The 23,971-nt window shown below is 36.5% G+C and overlaps 1 protein-coding gene across 1 annotated transcript in view; it reads right to left on the minus strand.

The window, feature by feature from the left end:
* Positions 1–393: 393 nt before the first annotated feature.
* LOC140246922 (extracellular serine proteinase-like) overlaps positions 394–23,971 on the minus strand; it is a 30,043-nt gene continuing 6,465 nt past the window's right edge. The window contains exons 2-10 of the mRNA XM_072326243.1: positions 13,132–13,189; positions 9,528–9,654; positions 8,595–8,735; positions 7,131–7,263; positions 5,951–6,069; positions 4,790–4,934; positions 3,240–3,424; positions 1,445–1,616; positions 394–583 (exon numbers count right to left, since the gene is read on the minus strand). Of these exons, the coding sequence (XP_072182344.1) occupies positions 438–583; positions 1,445–1,616; positions 3,240–3,424; positions 4,790–4,934; positions 5,951–6,069; positions 7,131–7,263; positions 8,595–8,735; positions 9,528–9,654; positions 13,132–13,189 (1,226 nt within the window). The 3' untranslated portion in view covers positions 394–437. The remainder of the gene's footprint in view (positions 584–1,444; positions 1,617–3,239; positions 3,425–4,789; positions 4,935–5,950; positions 6,070–7,130; positions 7,264–8,594; positions 8,736–9,527; positions 9,655–13,131; positions 13,190–23,971) is intronic.

Raw genomic sequence — 23,971 nt, forward strand, 5'->3', positions numbered from 1 at the left:
CTCAGGATTACTGTGTCGAGAAAATGAATTGCTTACAGGTCTTGCTAAAACCATGAAATGTACATTGTGTATAGGCGTGCACGCATGTCTCATTACACTTTATTTTCCTTGCAGATACAATAGTACACAATGTTATGGTTGGGGGTGAGCGAAAGACATGCTACAGCATGGTGCAAAGTTTCTTACTCCCAACACATCACGATCTTTGCACACGGATTTTGAAGTTATGTCATAGGTTTGCGTGATTTTCAGAAATCAGTCCCACTGGTTACCATGGTTACGATGTTATTGACCAGGCAAGTTTCAAATTGTATCATCCCTGTCGATACAAGATTATTAACTAACTCGTCCTCCCCTCCAAAAAAAAAAAAAAAAAAAAAAAAAAAAAGGACCATATCCATATGGGTGACTCCGATGACACCCTTTCCTGGTCAGAACTAACCGCTTGAGGGCACTCTAAGTAGCTTGTTGGGAGAACCCATCTCATCACTGATCTTTCCTTTTGTAGCACCATTGGTCAGTGCAGCGGTCACCTCCCTCCACGTAAAGCCAGGGTTATTCCCGAGTATAAGGGCCGCAGCACCTGCGAATATTGAACATGGGGAAAGGCGTTGCTTCAGTATTATCACTGGCAGTGGCAAGTTCACTTAAAATAGGAAGGGAGTTGACATACACGGTTTAAGCATGGTGTTACTTTTCTTTACAAAGCTACGACAACATGACATGCTGAAAACGTGCCAAGAAAGGGGAAAAATCCCCAAACTGCATTACTGTACTAAAACGGTACTTAATGACAAAGAATATACTTATCTGTTCACACAAAAGTACAACCTGTCACACACACACACACACACACAGACACACACACAAACACGTGTGGATACATGATTTACGCTTATTGCATATGAAATGTACACATTGATTTACTCTGTATTTATAATCATAAAGAAAGCGTGATTCTAATTATTTACTCTGTATTTATAAACATATATAGAGAGAAAGCGTGACTCTAAACGGTACTGTATCTACCTTATATGAAATACAGTTGTTGATAATTGAATTTTGTCCCTGTAACAACAAAACAAGATGCAGACTGTAACGTTGGCCATTGGCACGGACAAAAAAAAAAAAAAAGTTTGGTGCATATCGGAGTAAAGATTGCCAATAGGTTTGTATATAAAAGAATTATGCTTATAGGTTTTGTTCTTTTTTCGCTCAGTAAGAATCAAGAAATTCATGAACAGTTAGATGTACGTCTAAAAAGAAACAATAAGAAACAAAATATTATGTTTCTAACCCCTTCCTCTGAATCTTTAGTCGTTGTTGGCATGATGACCACCTGGTGTCCCCTTGTTCAGTCATCGGCATTATCTGGATTCAGTTTGCCTTAATTCATGTTAAAAAAGAAATAAACTGTAGTAACTCTACTTGTTACTCTACTTACCTGAGACATGGGGGCAAGCCATAGAAGTGCCGCTAGCTACGTAAGTTCCGTCAACAGTGCTGTGCCAAATACTGGTGATGTCGACGCCGGGAGCGAAGAGGTCGACGCAGTCGCCGTAGTTGGAGAAATACGCCCTGGTGTCCGTGTTATCCGAGGCGCCGGCAGTAATTGCCTGACGAGTGCGAGGGAAAATGAACAGTATCTCTGTGAGGTGAGTTGAGTCTGATTTGACTTTGGGTTTAGTTTGATTTGCTTCTGAGTTCAGTTTGATTTGACTTTGCGTTTAGTTTGAATTTGTCTCAAGTTTAGTTTGATTTCATTGTGAGTTCATTCTGATTTGACTCTTATAATAGTTTAGTCTGATATGACTTTGAGTTTGGCTCGATTTGACTTTTAGTTTAGTTTTATTTGATGTTGAGTTTTATAGTTTTATTTGACCTTGATTTTTTTTCCAGTTTGATTCGACGTTAAGTTGGATTTAGACAAATTGAGTTGTGAGTTTACTACAACATAAACATTGCTTTAGATGACCTCTACTTTAGATTAGAGCTGATTTGAGCTAAGCAGAAATAAGTTGATTCTGATTTGGATATGAGTCAAAGATGACTTGAGTTGAGTTTGTTATTATTGTTTTTGTTTGTATACATTGTAAGATTCCTGACATAAGTTATTAGAAAGTTGGCGACCATTCATATAATTTTGAACCTCTCTGTTTGCAAACGTTTGGTAGACTAAAATTTCGCCACTTGGATTGAAAAAAAAAAAGTTCGATGTATATTTATTTAAACGCCAATATGCTCACTCATCAGAAAGTTTCCATTGTATCTGTCACTAATCACTTGTCATTTGAAAACAAGACAAAAGGAACATGAAGATGATTCAGACTCACTCTCCAATGAGTCTCGTAACTTTGTATAATATTTGGGAAATTTTAATTCTACGATGTTAACGGCAATTTAAAACACTAATATTAGGTTTGAACAAGCATATGGACGTAAGATATTATAATTGATGTTAGCAATCTGATTTCAGGCGATATGACATATAAAGAAATGACAAATCATAAGCACAAAACTCACAAAATCAGAGCTAATACAAACCTATAATTAGTCATAACCACAATCATAATCATAAATGTCTCGGCCATTCGACGTCCATATGAATTTGCTGACCTTTCGTTTGCCAATGTTTGCGTTGTTTGTTTCTTTTCCGCAGCACTAATGATAGATCCTCTTTCACTGTAATCATTGTATCTAATACAAACTCTTATCTTACTCTTCTTAGGTTGCTTAATCTTTCTATGATTATCTCCTCCATTTGTTTGTTTGTTTGTTTTTTTTTTTCATGAGCTTGACTCTTTGCGGGCTTCAAGTGAAGATTAGCACAGAAAACCCTACAGCGTTATAACACAACACTTGACTGTTCAAAAGGCCCTGGCAAAGAGAGGAAACATTGTTACTCTCCTTCTTCCCTTACACTGCAGCTACTCGTTTCCCTCTTTCTGAACAGTTCTTCCTTTTCATGATCCTCTCCTGCTCCTTTTTCTTCCCTCCCCTCCCACCTGTATTTACCCTCATCCGTTATCTGTAGTTGTATCTGGAGGTCATTTCCATCATCTTCTTGCTCATAAATTTTATAATTTCTTCTCTCTCTCTCTCTTATTCTCTCTTGTTTTCGAGGTTGTAAAGGGATGTCCGCCGTTGCGGTAAAATGTGCATGTCTAAATATTGCGTTTACGTCACATTTCTCGAGTAATTAGCCCTGGCTTATCCGCCACCGTAACTTCTCTACTCACATCGGGAACATTCGCGGGGGAGAAGGTACAGGCATCCCGATCGCTGTTTCCGGCCGCTACGCTCACCACCACCCCAGCATCAATCAGACCCTGTGTCGCACGATCTACAAACGGGTTCTTGGCGCCCCCTAGCGACATAGATGCGACAGCTGGGAATATGGCGTTCTCCGCCACGTAGTCGAATCCTGTATGCGTAAATGAATGAATGAATGAATGAATGAAGGAATGAATGAATGATGGATAAATGAATAAATGAATGAATGAATGAATGAATGGATGGATGGATGGATGAATGGATGGATGAATGAATGAATGAATGAATGGATCGATGGATAAATGAATGAATGAATGAATGAATGAATGAATGAATGAATGAAAGAATGAATGAATGGGAGAATAAATGAAAAAGAATGTATAGGAAAAAAAATGATGGCTACATTACTAAGTTGACAACATATCTAATGGATAAAGAAACAAACCAAATGGATGGATAAACACATGACAAAGTCTGTAAACAATTTAAAATATACATTTTACTGAATACCTGCAACGCCTGATTGTGGAGTAATACAAATCAGGAGGCAAAAACCAGCCAGCGCTTGCATGCTCCTTCAACTTTCGTTTCTGAATATGTCTTATTAAGATATTATACGATATTCAGCATTCTGTGAATCATACCTACAGAATCATGCTCTGTCTACACCATTCAAAAGGAATGACATAGTGAGACAGTATTACTGTGTATAGAAGATATGCGTGGGTAGTGTATGTTTTTATAATATAACAACTTTGATTTGAAATTTATTCATAAATTAGTCCTGGATTGATATCTGCAACCTTCTGAAGGGTCTCATGTCTAATAAAACAAAGTGTGCGGACACAGTTATACTTGCTAATAATTATATACTTTATTCTTTCCACAGCAATGTTATATTACATGATTCGTGTCCATACATAACATGCACACATAAACATTACAAACATCAGATATATTATTTTCCTATTTGAAAATTAATCAACATAGATTTTTTTTAATAACATCAACAATAATAGAATAATAAGGACTGCACATATGCACTTGCACCCTAACTCTCCGATGCACTGATACATTTTGCAGCTACCCTATTCGGTTACAAAATTTGATATGTATTAAATGATTTGTACAGATCCTGTATGTTTTTCCGGAGGCCGCCATCAAACTCAAGATTCAGCTTAAGATGACGGTCTCCTGAATTTTGTATGTATTAATTCTATTGAATAATCAATGATTTTCCAATTGTCTTTGTATGATTATAATTCACCAATACAACATTTCATTATGGTACACTCTGACTATAATGTTTATATTCATTTTGTGTTGGAAATAATGTGTACAGTCTTGGAAAATTGTATGTTATGTCGTATATACTTTGTGAAAAATGCAGAAATAAATCAAATCAAATCAAATCAAATCAAATGTATTATGCGCATGTCTGTATGGCAGTGTGTGATTGGCTGCCGAATGTATATATGAAGGAATGTATGTCGTCTAACGTTAAAAGATGCCTTACCAGCAGTAATGTCAGTAAGAATACCGAACCCAACGCAGCTCAAAGCTCGGACTCCGTAGATTGTGGCCTTTTTAGCGACACCATACTTCGTTCCAGCGACCGTCCCTGAGCAGTGCGACCCGTGTCCATTACAATCAATGCCGTACTGAGGAGTGGAGAGGAGAAAACAACGAAATTAATTAACAAAACAAAGTAGATAACTTAACAAATATTGAATACATAAATGGATGAGAGAGTGATAGACTGAGACAAACGTAGCATAGTAATTATTCTTATAATGATAAATCCGAGAAAATACGCATACATGATAGTTCATGACCTCAGGAATCATTGGTGTTTGTTTGTTTGTTTTTTTTTTCTCTTCCAAGAATATACAATCTACTGCGTATACGCTGAAATCACTTCAGTTCTGCACTTTAATTCTTTTTTTGTTTGTCTGCGGTGAGGGTAAAATTTTAATATGAAATACAAATGCCTTTGCATCTTTGCATAAACATACAAACACAAACCTATATATGAAGAGTTTAAATGCAAAAAGAAAAAAAAAACGATATATGCCTTTAAGTTTGGATATTTGAGATTGAAGATTCTGAATAACACATTCATTAAAATCCATGTTATTATAAAGTTATATTTGCAAAAACAGATTATGTAACGAGTGAAGTATAACTAAAAGGTTTAATTCTTCTCTGCTGCATGATCACCATAAAACAAAATTTGAAAATGGTGTTTATTTGCTTTAGCATTCAAACTTTTTATATAACATATAATATAATTACATCTGTGTCTGCGTGTTTGTATATATATATATATATGAAGAGTTTGTTTGCAAAAACCGATAAGTCCATTTTTGAAGATTTTGAAGTACGGTCTCTGTCATAAAGTACAAAATAATACCTTTTAAATGATATATTGGTCACTACATATAAAGGTACATTTTTGAAGTTATTTTCAAAAGAAGCAACGATTTTCTTACTATTCTCTTTATTTTTCTTGACCTTTAATCGCAAATATCTCCTTTTGGCAAATATGGACTTATCGGTTTTTGCAAACAAACTCTTCATATACATTATTATATATATATATGTATATGTATACAAATAATTTATATCTGCTTATCATATCAGGGAAGGTAAAGACGATGTATTTCCTTCAGCTTACTTCAGGGTCGTTGGGGTCATCTGTTCGGGAGTCGAACCCGACGAAAGCGCGGCCTTCAAGGTCCTGGTGCATCGTATTAACGCCTGTGTCTATCACGTAGACATTGACACCTTCTCCATCTACATTCATAGTCACAACAACGTCAAAATAAAAAAAAAGGTATAAACTGAAAGTATAAATTTAGACAAATAAATTAACGACAGTAGATCGAACACAAGTCTTGGTAATAGGGAAAAGTGAATGTAGAGTAATCAACAAGTGCATTGGTGTTCATTAACTTCGAAAGTGACCCTTCATCACAAAACGCACAGAAAGTCGCCTGACATGAACTTTTAGTTAAGAGTATATTCTAAAATAGCAGACTTTAAGCTTTAAAATGATGTATAACTCAAATCAAACGGACTCTCCTAACCTATCTTAATATTGGAAAGAAAACACATACTCGGGAAAAGTGTGAACTGAGAAAAGAGGCTTGTAAGTTCTTATGTGAACAAAGAGTACTCAATAAGATACGGCAGCATTCAGATACAGGTGGACACTCGTTGTTACTAAATTTAATAGTATTAAGCCATGTTGAAACTGAAACTGAAACCCTTCTGAGTAATTCGATTATGATTGATTGCTGACAATCACACACACACACACACACACACACACACACACACACAATCACACAAACATAAAAACCATTACTCCTGATCAAATGAAAATTTTAGCGATTTATTGATATGACATACACACTGATGAAGAAAATAGATATAATAAACGAATAAACACCCCCCCCCCAAAAAAAAAAATGAAATAAAAATAAAAATAAACGTTAATCAGTTGATGATAGAAAGATAATTATGTAAGTGTATTAAGCCATAATTTAATAGTAAATGTTGTTATCTACGCCTTGTTGAATCACAGCTATTCAAATTTTAGTTTTAATAGTGGCAATTTATTATCCCATGAAAAATAGTCAGAGGGAGAAAAGACAGAAAAAGACATAAGAATGAGAATGGAATAAGAAATAGAAAAAAAAAAGAATGTGAAAGAAAAAGAGATGAGACGACAGAGAGATTAAGAGGAGAATAACGAGGATGAGGAGGAGGAACAGCAGGGTGTGTGTGTGTGTGTTTGGGGGGGGGGGTTTGACAATGATTAAGAGTAGTAATATATAGTTTTCTGATTTTACCTCCCTCCGGAGAGTAGATATCATCGAGGGGGAGATTGTCTTGATCAATTCGATCGAGGCCCCACGATGCTACCGACTGTGTCCTGAATACCGTGTCTTGATGGATGTACTCCACGCCTTCCAAACCACGCACCTGTCAAGAATAAGGTTTGATTTGGGTCCAAAAGCAAATAATATCTTTGACTTTTGATACGTCTCCGTCTTTATTTGTCTTCCCTCTCCCTTCCCCCCCCCCTCTCCCCCCCTCCCCCCCCCCTCCCCCCCGCTTTCTCTTCCTATCTCTCCCTCTCATTCTTTATTTCAGTAAAATCAACAGGTTATTCATTGTCCACAGGAGAGTAAAAAGGGCAGAACCAATATCGATTATCATAACGCATGATGATGATGATAATGATGACTTAGAAAGTTGTAAGCCATTTTTTCTCACTTTCATGAACATTATTATCATCATATTGGTAATAGTAAAATTGGTTCAAAATTAAGAGTGGTTTTAAGCCTTACAATGAAAGATAGATCACAACTTTTTATTAGGATTGCTTTGTTTCGAATATCTTAGTATTTCAAAACCAATCTTCATTGAAATGACATTGAATTTCTCTTATGATAAAATGCTCCTTCGTATTACCTAAGATGTTTCTCGTTATTTCACAATTAATAATTTTGGAAACTGCTTAAGTCTCATTTCAACTCAATCTTTGTCAGGAAACGTAGAAAAAAAAAAGGGTTGCCAATTCGCTGAGGGTAGTGATTTCTGCGGAAAATTTAATGGAGTAATTGATTGTTAAGCGAAATGAGATAACACACAAAGATTTTTATTTTTTCAAGTCCCATTATCGCATTAACGAGTATTTACATCGCGATATCACTATCGTAAGGTAAAGAAACAGCCTTGCGTGTCACACGAGCATTTGGTCTTCTTCCCAGAGGGCAAGGAAGCCACGGATGATGACGTGTTCTCTGATGATACGTGTTCAACGTAATGCTAATGAATATTCATGCATTCTTATGCCCCCAACCGAAATATGAATAATCTTAGTCGACTTGATGAGGTAACTAACTGCAGACTTGAAAAGTGCGGCGTATCACACAAAATTATCTACATGCCACGAAGAGCTTGCTTCCAAAAAGCGCTAAATCCTTAAAAAATGATGGATTTAGCCATGGACTATCAGATTTTATTCCTGGGTTCGAATCCCTGTGTTCAAATAATTTGTCTATGCAATACTTTCTCTGCCAAAATGGTCCAAGGAACTATACCTTCCTGTTGTTTTGTGTTCACTTTATGGCTATCTTGACAACGCTGTGATACGATAAAACGATAAAGGAAGATGCTATCCTAAATATCTGTTGGACAATAGGGCGTACACGTTAAAGGCTACAATGGATTTATAAGGTCATATTTTTTCCTTCTTTGTCTCAAAGGCCCTAATACGAATTCATATTCTCTTTTGTTTGGATACTTACAATTTCCACCAACTCGTCACTCAGTTTAGCGCTGAAGCCCTTAATAGCTTTGTAGTAGCGATGGAAGATCTTTCCCTTCAGAAGTCCAAACGACGGCAGACTGGCCAGCTTGTCGACTACAGAATCAACGTCGAAATCGTCCTTAGAGATTAAAAAAAAAAAATCAAATGAAGTAAAAGCTTATCAACTTTGGTACAAACTTACAAACTTGGAAGTTATAGTTTAGTTTCTCACGAGCCCAACATTTATGGCATTAAGTGGCAATGGGTGAAATGGCATTTTTTTTTTTCAAAATGTCATGAATTCGTAAACCGATGACAGAAATTTACTCACATGAATACTTTTGAAAATTCTGCGATGTCGCAGTGATAAAATTTTATCAGGTTCGAGTCATAGTTAAAAAGGTATTCCGAACATTGTTTTTTTTTTTTTCCTTTTTGCGATCACTATGGAGGGACACTCAATTTGCCTCCTTGTAGGCTGAGAAAACAATATTACACGTAACATACATCAGTAGGGAGTGTCCGCTATTTATTTAAACAGATGGCATTCCGATATTCTCTTAATATCTTACCTACATTATTATAATCCTGACGATACGGATCGTTGCAGCCGCCTCATCCAGCGAGGACCGAACACATTTTAACCCTTTCTATGCCAATTAGTCCAATGTGCACATATTTTACAGGCATACCTGTTGCTAGGAAACTGGTGTGCCTCGAAGAGGGTTAATTATCGCTGATTTATTATCCATAATGTTCACAAATACGCACAATGCATGAGAAAATCCCTTTGAGAACAACTTACGAAGAACTTACAGAGAAAGATACTGTACATTGACTTGAAAAGCATATTGAGTTTGCGTGACTGTCGTGATTTGACAATATAATCTGTTTGAATATACATAAGCGAATAAATGGTGCAGATAATTACCTTGATTTTGATGGCGAAACGGCCTCTCACACCATCGTTCGCTTCATCCACACGATAGACCGGTGCCAGTGCGGAGACGGCGGCTAAAGCCGACAGCAAAGTAGCAGCGAAAAACTTCATGGCGAGCCTGGATAGCAGGAATGGATAAAGGACAACAGAACTGAAGCAGAAGTTAATTAAAATCAGGTAAATTGTTTTTAGATGTGAAATCAATAAGACGAAATAAAGGGGCCAGTCCACATTCATATACATGTGAATTGAGAAAATGCAGCAGTGTCAATAGAACACATCGGTGAAAGTTTGGGGAAAATCGGACAATCCGTTCAAAAGTTATGAAGTTTTCAAGTATCTGCGTAGTCACTGCTGGATGAGAAGACTTACTACAGTGTATGATATCTCATTCGTAGAACGATATAAGGAATATGATAAAGAGAATTTCACAGCACAAGCTGTAGTACTCTTCTCATCCAGCAATGATGGAGCAGAAGCTTTAACCACCCAATGTACATGTATAGTATGGAGGTAAACTGCCCTTTCATTGCCTTTACACAAAAGATGAATCTTAATTTTGCATCTTGGATTTAATACGATTTTATGGAGCAAGAAAAAACAACAACAACAACAACCAAAGCTTTGTTACTTGCATGTTGTGGAAAGGAGGTAAACATTTAATGTGATGACATGACAGTCAAAACAGCTTTTAGCTGAAGGTTTCAGACATCTGAAAAGGAGAGGAAACAACAACAACAACCAAGCAGCTAAAGTGCATTTTCTTTTCCGCTTGAAGGGTAATGTCTGTGTAGAAACAGGTCTATATCATATTCTGCACTCTACAGGACTGTATCACAAAATAGGCTGTCAAGAAACTTTTATTGATAATTATTCTTCAAAACACCTTCCATGAGCGTCAAGTTCCTCCTTCATGGCATATAACAGGATAATGTACTTGTTCAATCAGTGCAGGACTCAGTGCGAAAGAATCGTAGATGATGTGAATAACAATAACAAAATGACTGCAAACTTCAGACGTTTGAAGCTTATGATTGTAATTACAATTGCTCAAAAGCTTTTGATTTGCTAAAAGAGTACCAGACAACATGTGAAGATATAGCAAAAGGAGAGAACTTACCTTTTTTGATGACAGAAACTTGCTTCCCTGTCTCGAGACAAATTTCTGCAAGCGTGTTCTCCTAATGACGAGAACGTCTATAATAACGATAATATGACAAGCTGACACCGACTCAGACCTGCACACACTGTACACTATTTGTGTCACGTATCGGCTAGAACCGATTATTAAATCGTTATCTAACGTAGACACGTGGGCATTACCCACATTAATTCTACTTAAAAGCAAATTGATTTCCCAAATTTAGCTATGAAAATACGCTGATGGTTTATCAGTTATCGGGTCGCCTTGACAAGTATTTAAACATCGAGGTAATTCTGCATTCTTATCACCAAGGCATTTGTTGTGTAATTGCGGAATTTAATAGCAATTATTTTTCCTGTTCGATTCGCTGTCCCTAAAAAATCAAGTGTCTGTAAACTTGCCGAAGCGCGAGTGAAACGCAGAATTATGTAACGTTATTCTGCGTTTGGATTTAAAGTAGGCCTACTTCTGGATTATTACGTTGAGAATTAAATAGATTCGACTGTCCTGTATTCACAAGGTTGTAATACCCCACACATTTCATCATTGCAACATCTACCTGGAAAAGACAATACGCACTTAAAATGGCTATATTCATCTGACATTAATCAATTTCATGTATCTAGTATCGAAAGCGAATGGTATGTTGCGGATTTGCCTAAGTTTATGACATGCTTTGTTGGACAAACACGAATTGAACATTCTGCCTGTTGTTGGTTATGTTGTAATTGGTTATCATGTTATGAACATGGATCATGAAGCTGTAAAAAAGTGATTCAACTGTGACGTCAAAATTATACTACTAGTAAAAAGCAATTCATGTTTAAGAATGGGACAGTATAATTTTGCTTTTTAGTCACTGAAGGGAAAATATCTGTTGGTGGAACTTTGGCAAAGAGTTTAATAGAAAAGAACGTTGTTTTTTTTTATTTTAGACAAAGGAAGAGAAAGCAGTTATGAAACTGTCGGAGAGCCCATATTTGTTGAGTGTTTAGGTTGATAATACAGATAGGTTGATATGCACATCGCAGATGGTCTAAGTCTCACCGCTTTTTTTTTTTTTTTTTTTTTTTTTTTTTTGATAGAGTGCTGACGATTCACAAACTTATTAAAATGAACACTTCACCTGTTGGTTAAGTCCTTATTCAATCATTGTTGAATATGGCATTAAAAAAATAGACTTCAGGCAAACAGACAGGAAAATGAATTTTATATTGAAATCAGCAACAAACTTTGACTTTTGTAATGTTTCCATTACCCATGATTGAATGATACAGATTGCACTATCCGATGAGGTTCTAATTCATCTACCTTCCCACCTGTTTATGAATGAAATTTCATTGCAGGAAGTTTATCCGTCCTCCATTAGACTGTCATCATTATGATGATCATCACTGCTAATTAGCCATGAGCCTATAGAACAACTTGATTTTGTCATTTTGCAGATAAGTGTAATGACGCTTTGATGGCAGAAAGTATCCGACTGCCAATTTCTGAAATATATAGAGCATAAGAGTCATTTTAGTGTGTTTGTGTGTGGGAGAGAGTGCGCAAGTACACACGCATGCACACTCATATATTACACGCATGTTATATTCATTCTCATGAGATTCTGTAAACACATTTTATCTTATGCATGTAAATACTGTTACTTTTATGTATGCGTTTATGCAGGCATCGTTGATGACTTGTCTATCATTGTAATTATCAGTAGATTCGTTATTGAATAAATCATGCATTTCATCCTAATTTTAACCACTATACTTTGCTAAAAAGTACAGTGACACATTACTGAGAATTCAAAAGTTAAGGAGCACTATTATGCAACTATCAGAATTGCAAGGGGCTAGACTTGACCGGCATTGATGCTATTTTCTCGTTTCTCATATAACTGAATATGTTACACATTTATGTAAAATGAGTATTATTGTCTGGGATAATAAATTCATTCATTCATTTTCCTTTTCTCACTTTCTTTCTCATTTTTTTTTCTCTCATTCCCTTTCTTTTGGGCTCAGTCTCAATGCTCGTGGACAGAACAAAAATGACATCAATAAGCAGGAATTGTTGTAAGCAAAATGCTGGAGTCATGTTACTGTTCTCTGGTCACGTCTCCACCCTAGACTAGTCTTGAAAACTCGATATAGCAATAGCAATATGCACAGTGACATAACGTCGTTTGCCACGCCCTACTTTACTCGAACGACCAATCAAAGAGTGTCTCCCTCGAGTATCTCCTTGGATCGACAAGAAAGTGCGATGTGAGCAGCTGCAGCTCACCATGATACGAACATGAGTAAACTCTTTGAGCGCTACCATCACATTACGGTAACTGCATTGTTCAATCGACAAGAACAACGCATTTGGGGGAATCCTTGATGATTATGCGACTAAATCAACAATGCTTCGAAATATTCGGAAAAATTCTTCATCGAGAGATTTGACCTTTACCCTTTTTGTAACAGTGGTGTTGACATGCCATCAAACAGCTTCAATCCAGGTTCACAACCTGTGCATGGGAACAGAGAATGACATAATATTTCGCCCATCTCTTAAAGTCGATTTTGAATATGGATATGAAATATATTCTGGGCACTTTGACTGCTTATTCTATGGAAACGGAGCGTTTGTAGAGGAGAAGTGTTTGAAAAATGGACAGGCGGAAAGGTTTACAGTAAAAGAGAACAACACCAATAATGACTTGACTGTTACTCTCACTGTCAGAGACGTCCGGACGACAGATAAAGGTGTCTACATATTACTTATTGCAGGACGGAGGGACAGGGAAAGGTATCATGACGTTGTAGATGTGTACATCGATGTCATCACTCCACCTGGACCCGCTGAATGTAAGAAAGCGACATCATCATATTCTTCACTCTGGATAGAGATACACTGCTCTGCTTCGCTTGGACGCGATTGGAATTCACCGGGATCAATCGCCTGCTTCCAAAATGGTAAAAAGGCGCCATACCTTAGCCAGCCCGAACAACTGGTAGACCAAATTCAAGCTGCTTTCTGGATGGATGTTGGGTCTTCTATCAACTGCTGCTCTTATGCACCACAATGTGAGAAAGCTCCTGAGTTTTGCCTCGACTTCACGTATTCCAAAGTGGTGCCATCGAGGCCTGTTCATGTTTATGTCACTGAGAAGAAAGAAGAAACAACATCACAGCAGCCTGCAAAAAGTCTGACAACATCAAACCACACAGACAGCGTTCATGGCCTCGAGAGCAATAGAAAGATAATATGTGGGAACAGCTGTGGGAAGAGCAGGCCTGATATCAATTTTGTGGCACTATTTTCTCTTTTATGTATTTCTTTGTCTTTTCCTGTGTTAAACATGAGAAGATACGTTTATGCATGAGCGTATACAAAAAAAAGAAAAGAAAAGAAAACCCAGAGAATGAACATCTCTTTTACTTTGATTCATATCCAACGGTGCTTCCATTTTTTTTTTTTTTTTTGAAAAAGACGATCTTCGACATACCATTCATATGGTATAGCGGGAAGTCTATTTTATTTCGAGGTGCAATATCTCTCTTTCATTTTTCACTATTTGTCTTCAGGGAATGACAAGGTCAAATGGAAAGGCATGTCTGGGAGTGGTTGAACTACTGGCTGCCCTTGTTTGATGTATTCTGAAGTACTGAAAGATATGGTTTCTCATTATTATTAAAAAGAGGAAAATACATACAATATGTTTTCCTCTAAATGTATGCAAATGCTGGAATGCTCACAACCACGGAGACAAAGCGAATTTAACACAGACTTGGACACATTTTTGTTCTGTCGACAATATTATGAAAATTCCTAGTCCCTAGAGTTCAAATCGAATGGAATGAATGCAAATGTTTATCAAAAGCCAACCCCTTAAAGACTTATGATACTGAAGAAACCTAAAATCATAATAGTAATCACACATTCACAATACAAACTTTGATATGAAATTTTGAAATATGAAAATGTCTATGAACTTGGCATTAAGATGACACTGTTGTCAAAGTGATTAATGTTAACCATTTGCAACATTTATTTTTAAATACTTTGACTTTGTTTTATTCAGATTTTGTCAAACTGTAATATGATAATATACATGGTATGTGGTATCTAATTGACTTTTTTTTTCTGACTTTTGTCCCTGTTCTCATTTCCCATGCAAATGCTCATTCCTTGAACTGCCTAATAGTAACTATACGGTTTTGATTTTGTTGCCAATATTCTAATTTTCCGTAGACATCTCTTTGTCACTTAAAAGTTATATTCATTGTTACCAGTAGTTTTTTTTTTCTCGTAACGCAGTTGTTTACTTTTAAACTTGTATTCTTTTCATATTTTAGTTTTCTTTGAACATCTCTTAAGAATTGAATGGTCTTTCATTAACATGCAATAGGTTTACTTGGGTGCATTGAAAGGGAATTTCCTAAACGTTCAATCTCTTCAGAAACATGTATCCTCCATTTTGCCTCCATAATTTCGCTTTTGTAACGTTCGTTATCACTATGTCTTCTACAGAAAAATAAAAGTATGATATGAGACCTTTTAACTAAGCTTCATCTGTTTATGTTTTCTCTTCATCTTCTCCTTTTTTGTATCATACAATTTCAATTTTTTTTTCAATAAATCCAAAAACAGAATCTGGTCACATCTTTAAGTAAAAGAATGATTATCATAACGTTGTAATTATTGTTTGGTTGAGCAATCGAAAGTTCATTTACAGTTTCAAACTATATCAAAATGCACGACATCAAACTGCATATGTTAAAGAGGGATTGTAAGCATGACCCAAGTCCTTCATTCTTACATTCATATAAGATTTAACTCATTTATTTCAGGCACTTCCGGGGGAATTTAGGATTTATCATTTATACTCAAGATGAGTCCATGCATAAGCTACATTTTCCCATGTCAAACTGAATTTGGCCAAAAATTGAACTTGAGTCGTTCTTATATTCAGGTCTTCATATATATATATAATATATATACGTAGTTATGATAAAATGCAATTGCAAATATAACAGTTTCAGACAGCGGTTCTTCGCCACAATCTTTTCCGATCTTATTCATGATAATAGAAATAATGCAGACGTCATATCTAGGAAACAGTGCAGATTGCATGTATCGACCGAGCTATCCATGTATACATGGTCATCCAACTAGACCGACTCCCACGAGTGGTACGGTCCACGAGTTAGATATTGAAAACAGGTCCATGACTCATACAGCTTACGAGTCATACAGTCCATGAGTTCGACACTAGGTAAAAACAGCCAACGAGTTCGACAGATACAACACTTGGCGTAATGTGTCGGTCTCGTGGGCCTTGTTGGCTTAGTGTCAAACTAATGGTCTGTATGACTCATGAGCTGTATGACTTGTAGGCTGTATGACTCATGGGTGACGGTCTCGTTACGTGCAACCATGTCTACAGATGTCCATGCGAAATCGCACATGATAGATGTTACTGTTTGGAAGGATTATTGTTTTGCAAATTAATGCAGTTTGAGAGGGATATGTTCCGATTTCTACAGTAGGTTTAGGAATTTATAGTTTTGACAATTACCGCCATGCCAGTTTCAACTGGATTGTTGGTGGATAAACTAGGAACAAGGAGAAAAATTCAGAGGCGTTTTCCTGACTTCTTTTCCAATGATATTTTCTGAAGTTCTTGTGTGATTGTGAAAGTTAAAGAAGCCTGATAGCTGATAAATACAAAGTCCATTTCACCAACTTTAATCGATACTACACATTGTACAAATTTCTGTTTGAGTAACATGATTTCAAATCCGTATTTTGAGTGTAATTGCAATATTGAAGTAGGGCAAGTTTATGTCCAGTGTCCAATATCAAAACCACTTTTAAATAATACTAATGATTTAACTTGAAGAGCGATGTAACGAGGGGAAAGTAGCTAATTAAAGCATATCTACAAACAACGTTGACATTCTAACTATCCACCACGAGCTATCGACTGTTGACTATCAACAATGTGCACAACATTAACTATCCATTATCAACCTCAACATGTAATTATTGTTAATCTAGATATCGAAAACTATTTTGGTACCTTAAGTCACATGATTGACAAATTGTGTTTGAAGATTGCAGAACGTGGACTTGAAGAAGAAGGTTAGCAGAATTCCTTACAGTGAATTTTCAATTCAAACCAGCTATTGATGAATACTATCAACTTCAAGTCCCGTATGTCACGTAAGCTGATAAAACGCCATGCACAGTTGTTGAAGTCTCATCCAATAGGCTTGCATGATTGCTGTCTTGATACAGTAGACACAAAAAGAAAAGTCATTCCACTGCCTAGCAAGGCAAAACTCGAAATAAGATTAAAGGGGAAAATACGACTCAGTTTTATCAATAAAATTTTATCACAAAAGAAACTAAAAAGGACATGGGAATGACATTATCGTACCCTATCTATCGTCTTTAATATTTATGCATGTGGCACTCCTATCTTTAAACCATTCATCGCTGTCAACTGTTAAAACAAACTATTCAATCCCCGACCCAATCTGATGGAAAGATTGTAACTGCATAACATTTGTACGGAAGAAATATGTATTTCAATGTGCAGTGAAGTGAAGGACATCATGTATACCGCCGTGGGCACCGCATGGGCACGCAGTGTGGCAGGATAAGGTAGACTCGGTTTGCACTTTAACGACACCAGTGATATGCAAAGTACTCAGTATTCATGAAGGCTGTTAACAATTTTTGTGCACGGATTCCCAGTCTGAGTGAAAACACCTTAGCACTGTACACATTGTCCAAAGTCCGTGATAAGGAAACGGTTTCGGTACCAGAGAAGTTAATGAAAACAGCTGGTTCATTTCTCATGCATGGCATGTATATGAAGACCTGAATACAAGAACGACCCAAATCCAATAATTTTTGGCCAAATTCAGTTTGACATGGGAAATTGTAGCTTATGCATGGACTCATCTTGTGTATAAATGATAAATCCTAATTCCTCCCGGAAGTGCCTGAAATGGATGAGTTAAAACTTTGATATGAATGTAAGAATGAAGGACTTGGGTCATTCTTACACTCATATTATAGCGCCCTCTCTCATTCTTCTCTCATCTCATATCGCAGAATATCACATTGTCATATGTTCTAATTTGTATATACAATGTTGCCTTCCCATCACAGTTAAATAGGATATCATTGGACAAACAAAAAAGATACGAATTTTTTTTTTTTTTGTTTCAAGTTTACTTGAAAATGGTCTCCCATGGACTTGGGTCGTTCTTATATTCAGATGCTCATATGTTAATTCATTATTTACGGCACCAACGGGAAAACGTCTTATCGCCTTGACCTTACGTAAACAGTGATTGTACTCTGTGTAGCAGGATGACTGCGATTAATAAGGGTGCAGACAAAGAAACAGAACAGGTTTCATTAGAATTCACCTCAAAATTACAACTTAAAAAAGAAGAATACTTCTTTGTTTTTCGTGTTTTACGGAAACAGTAAAGATTTTTACACCTGCAATGCGAACGCTAAAACGACGCAGCCTCCCCGGTTAGATACTGGAAACAGGTGCCTTGGACATTCGCAGAACACCGTTGCTCACCTGTTAGCGTCGTTCTTAAGCGTTTGCGTCGAAAATATGAAACTCGCTATTCACAGAGGGACTGAATTTGACAAGACGATGTAATCTACTCACTACTTCCCCATTTGTTTGTGCATGAGGAGCTAGCACAGATCTGTTTGCAAACCAGCGAGTAGCCTTTTCACATCATGCACGTATTTTCATTATAAAAAAATTTCCTTTCTAATTTGATTTGAATCATATTTGTGTCGGGAATTAAAAATAAAACCGCGTTTGAGAGGAAGAGAATGGATGACATATAAAGCTACGATACGATGTTTATTACTGAACGTAATGATGATAGCCTAAATCTCGATTGGAGTCACTCCCATCGAGATTTAGGCTATCATCACTGTGGCGAAGGAACACTGTCGTGGGAAGACAGAAAGGCAGTCAGTAACATGCATGATTAATAAATATGCATGCGTGTCAGGGATTGCCGGGAGCATAATTATATTCAGTGAATTTATTACGTTCTCTACACATTGTCCTTCATAGGTCCGCTTTCAGTATTCCTATTGTTCGTGTAATAATTTCTCAAACATGTCCTTTCGCTCTCTAAAGGACTGTATATCGAACAAGTCTAAATTTCAAAGTCCCTTTAGATTCGATGAAGGCGAGGTTGACCAATTTGTAATTTGTTCACTGAAACATGATTCCTAATCATGTATAAATTATTGCATATCTGAGGTAGGATCCTGATTTTAATTGCTCGCGTTTATGATTCAGTGATATATGTTTTGTGGATGATATTTCAAATTATGTCTGCAGATTACACTCACTTTTTTTTATCTCGCAAATAAAAAAAAAAACATGGTATGACAGAATTCAGAATTGTTAAATTCTGAATACGAAAAGAGAATTATTGTTTTGTGACAGGTAAACTCACAATAGATTTTTAAAAGAAATGTATAAAAAGGTATTTGGGCCAAGCACGGTAAAAAATAGGTCCTAGTTCATTGGCTGTAATATATGTGAAAATGAAATAATAGTGTTTTCACTGCAATAATGATACACAATATGTCTTATGACATATCTTAAATTATTGGTATTTGAAAATAGATTTAAGACGCTTTTATCATTGCTCATTTTAGTTAATTCATATCATTTTATTACACTATGAACATGCATTATATACCATGTTTCATTTTGTATTTCTGCATTGGAGAAAAGTGCATTGTATTGTTTTGATTGAGTATATTATTTTACAGAAAAAATATGCAATCCGTGTAATAACTATTCCCTTTTTAGCACTTACTGGTTTTCTTTGTAAGAGGTAGAACATCCTTATAGTAGATGATCTCTACTTTTCTCATGTTCACAGTTTTATCTTTAAATACAGAGAAAGTCTTTGCCTCAAACCTCTTCAAGTGTATACGCCTATATGAAACTCGAAGTTCGTATAGGCCCTATGTTTTATGTTATGGATATAGAATATGCAGAAGCATCATAATGTTTATTGTTCGTGTGGAACAATGATAAATATAATTCATTTCTACGTTACTGTGTTAATGATTGTTTTATTCAGTACATAATGCAAAGACAAAGTTTTACATTTATTTCATTTCTTTGTGAGTGTTGAAATATAAACTTGAAACGTTATTGATTTATAGATGAATAATGTATTGAGAGGAATGGATGAAATAGCTGAATAGAATGTATCAAAGAGAAATGGAGAGAGGAAAGGTAAAAGAAGAAGAGAGAATTCAAAGAGGGAAGTAACGTAAGAAAGGAAAGAGCGCGTGATAAAAATGTACTTCATTCTGGATGACTTCATTTTTCAGGTCGATCTGAATCTCAGATTTGTAAATAGCATTATGTACACTTACTTGTTTACATCGCATTCATCCACTTTACAAACATGACCATGAGACCATGAAAATGTATTTCTTACGTTACTGACATAATAATTCCGCTGGTCTAGCTGGAAGTATTAGTATCATTATAACAACGGGTAATTAAAACGGCAATGGGGTGGATACAGGTACATAGAAGAACAGAGAGACAGAGGAGGAAAAGTCAAGGAAATGAAAAGGTTCACAGGAGGAGAGTGGAGGAGAGCAAAAAGGAAAGTCAACAAAAATATATGCCCTGCATGACTGCATCTGCCCGAATTTATTTGGCAACTAACTATGAATGTAAGTGATTCATCTGTACACCCAGGGAAATTGAGTTCAATTTAAGAAAAAAAAAATGAAAGATTATTGCACATTGTGTGCAATAAAAACGCTGGCGTGTTGTCGAAAAATTGATCTTGATTCGTGAGTGTAAATTTTTCCTTACTGGCACTATACTAATACCTCAACTGAGGAAAGTCACAAATAAATGCCCTTGTTCCGTTTGTCTGGAAGCTCAGAATAATGTGTTTGGCAATACAATCTACAAATCATACTTTCAATTATTTATATATATATGTTGTTGTTTTTTTGGCCTAGTGGCAATGTTAACAAACATAGAAAATGGTACAAAGGAAGAAATTCAAATGTGGTCCCTCATTCTTTCCCTGAACCAACTCCCCCACCACCACCACTCAAGGTGTAAGTCGAGGTTAGTAATAAAAAAAAAAAAAAATGCTGGTATTGACGTGACAAATGCCATGGATTACAAAAAATGCCTACCAGCACTTGCACACGAACCAAAGATATACCACTGTGTTATTTGCTCCATATGCCACCATATTTGTATACAATTGCATTATATCCATACGGATTCTCCATGCAGTGACATATTATGCAGGCTTTATTTTGCACAAATAAATTCTTGCATCACAAATATGGTATAGCTGTAGGCATATCGAAAAACACCACTGGATGAATTCCCCTCTTGAATTTCAAATTTGGAGGAAACGTGCGTCAATATCTCGGGCAATGTCTTCTTTCAAAAACGTTAGCCTACACCTCTTGGCTCCGTTGGTTTGGACCTGCACTCTTACAGCTTCGATCCAGGTTTACAACTTCTGCCCGGGAACGGACAATAATGTGATATTTCGTTCATCACTTCGAAATATTTCAGAATATGAGTGTGAAATATATTCTGGGTATTTGGAATGTTTATTCTATGGAAATGGAGCGTTTGCACAGGAGCAGTGTTTGAAGACTGGACAGGCAGAACGGTTTACAGTAAATGAGAACACCACTTACGATAGGTTGACTGTTACTCTCACTGTCAGAGATGTGCGTAAGGAAGACGAAGGTGTCTACATATTACTTCTTGCAGGATACAGAGATGGTGAAAGGTATCATGACGTCATAGATGCATACGTCGATGTAATCACTCCACCTAGACCGGCTGAATGTGAGACTGTATCATCATTGTATTCACCAGACTGGATGGAGGTAAAATGCTCTGCTACTCTAGGAATAGATTCGAATCCAGCAGGTTCAATCGTCTGCTTCCAAAATGATAAAAAGGCGCCATTTCGGAGTCAACCTGAGCACTCGGTCGATCACATTCAAGCTGTCTACTGGATGGACGTTGAGTATTCTATCAACTGTTGTTCGTTTACATCGCAGTGTGTAAAACCTCCTGAACTTTGTTTGGATGCCATATATCCTGCAAGAGTTCTATCGACAGAATCGAGAGGTCTAGAGAATGCCACCCAGAAGAGGGAAGAAACAACTTCTAAGCAGTCTTCAACCAGTCTGACTACATTAAACCACACAGAGAGCCTAGTGGGCAATGGGAACTATATAGGCACAGATGCCGTGTTGTCAATCACTTACATTATTTTCTATATAATTTCTTTCTCTGTCTTTATCTTCATTGTCAAGAGGAGATGCGTCCGTAAGAGTAAAATAAAAACAACAATCTGTCTCACAGCATATAGAGAACAGAAATTTGAGCAAAAGAAAACCGTCAACAGAGTGCTGTTTTCTAGTGAAAAACCGACAGATAGAAATGGTAACAACGTAAGCATTTAAATGTAATGTCTTCATATTTTTGTTCTGCTCTATTCATGACCTTCCTACGTGGCGCCACTACGCTCACATGAACCGTTTACTGCCTAGTAGTGGGATTGTGAAAATTCCAGGTACTCTCGATAATGGTAACGTAAGCAGAATGTTCTATAAGGGCAACGAAATTTTGACGCCCTCTGTTGTCCATTATTGTTGTTGACATAAAATTTAATTCATCTTGCCTGTGACGTAAATGTATCCATTGCTGATAGGGATAGGCATCATGTCTGTTTCAACTTCTTTTCCACCAAAAGCCATCGAAAAATAGGTATTTTTAAGACTATACTTATTGCACATTTTACATAATTTCTAAATGTCTCCACAGATGGTACTCTGCATATCAGTTATGGAAATCTGTAGATGATTCAGTACTGGCACTGTGCCACTCATTCAACGACATCTGGACAGTTGAGGACTTTATGCTCGTTTGACTTTTGCTGATATTTCCTCTGCATTTCAATACAATAGCTCTCATAAAGGTATTGAAAAATTGCAGATTTTGATGTGAATCCTCTATTGCTACTTTGAATTAGTGATTTTTTAATTTATAGAGTTTAGTCAGTTCTTGTACCAGATGTCCTGTCTGATGCTATGATTACTCATGTATAGGGTCTCCTCAAGGCTGTGTTTTGTCTCCAGTTTTGTGCACAATGTTTACCAATGATTGTCAGTCCAGTTGCAGCACTATTTCAATGTTGCAATATACTGTTAACACAGCCATTGAAGGACTCATTTAACGGAGTGATAAAGAAGAACATAAAAACTAAATGGAAACAGTCTAAGACTAAATGAAAGCAACTTTTAGGAAAAACAAACAGACCACTTCTCCAGTTACGATAAATGGAATAGATGAAGAGTTTGTTCGCAAAGACCGATAAGTCCATTTTTGAAGATTTTGTAGTACGGTCTCTGTCATAAAGTACAGAATAATACCGTTTAAATGGTATATTGTTCACTACATATAAAGGTACATATGTGAAGTTATGGTCAAAATAAGCAAACATTTTCGTATTTTTCTCTTTATTTTTCTTGACTTTTAATCACAAATATCTCCACTTGGCAAATATGGCCTCAACGGTTTTTGTGAACAAATTCTTCAGATATTCAGGTTGTTGGTAGTTACATTTGTCTTGGTATAGTACCTGACAACAAACTTAACTGGGAAGGACACTGCACTGCAGTAGTCAGTAAGTGAGCATGAGAATGTGTTTCTTAAGGACATTGAGATCATTTCATATTGTTATCACTATTTTTACATCTGTTCTACTCCTCAGTATAGTGGGAAGTATGCGGTGTTTGGAAAATTATGTAGTTTGCTAGAGCAGTCTCAGAAAAGGGGGTACTTCTAAAGGGTGCTGTTCGTTATTCCGAAGGTCCGCTATTCCGAAGGTTCGTTATTCCAAGGGATCGTTAATCCGAAACACGCAAATTCCCTATACCTACAGGTTCGTTCATCCGAAAATGAAAAAGGGTTCGTTAATCCGAAAATTTGTGGCGTTATTCCGAAGGTTCCGAAGATTGGTTAATCCGAAAATGAAATTCGGAACAATGAACCTTCGGAATAACGAATCTTAGGAATAAAGAGCCTTCGGAGTAACGAACCTTCGAATAACGAACCTTCGGAATAACGAGCTGTAACCACTTCTAAAATCCCAAGGATATTGAAATAAGCAAACGAAATCACTATTATTAGAGTGCAATTATACCAATGGGACGACATCTG

This window comes from Diadema setosum, chromosome 3 (assembly GCF_964275005.1).
Source record: "Diadema setosum chromosome 3, eeDiaSeto1, whole genome shotgun sequence".
Classification (NCBI taxonomy): Eukaryota; Metazoa; Echinodermata; class Echinoidea; order Diadematoida; family Diadematidae; genus Diadema; species Diadema setosum.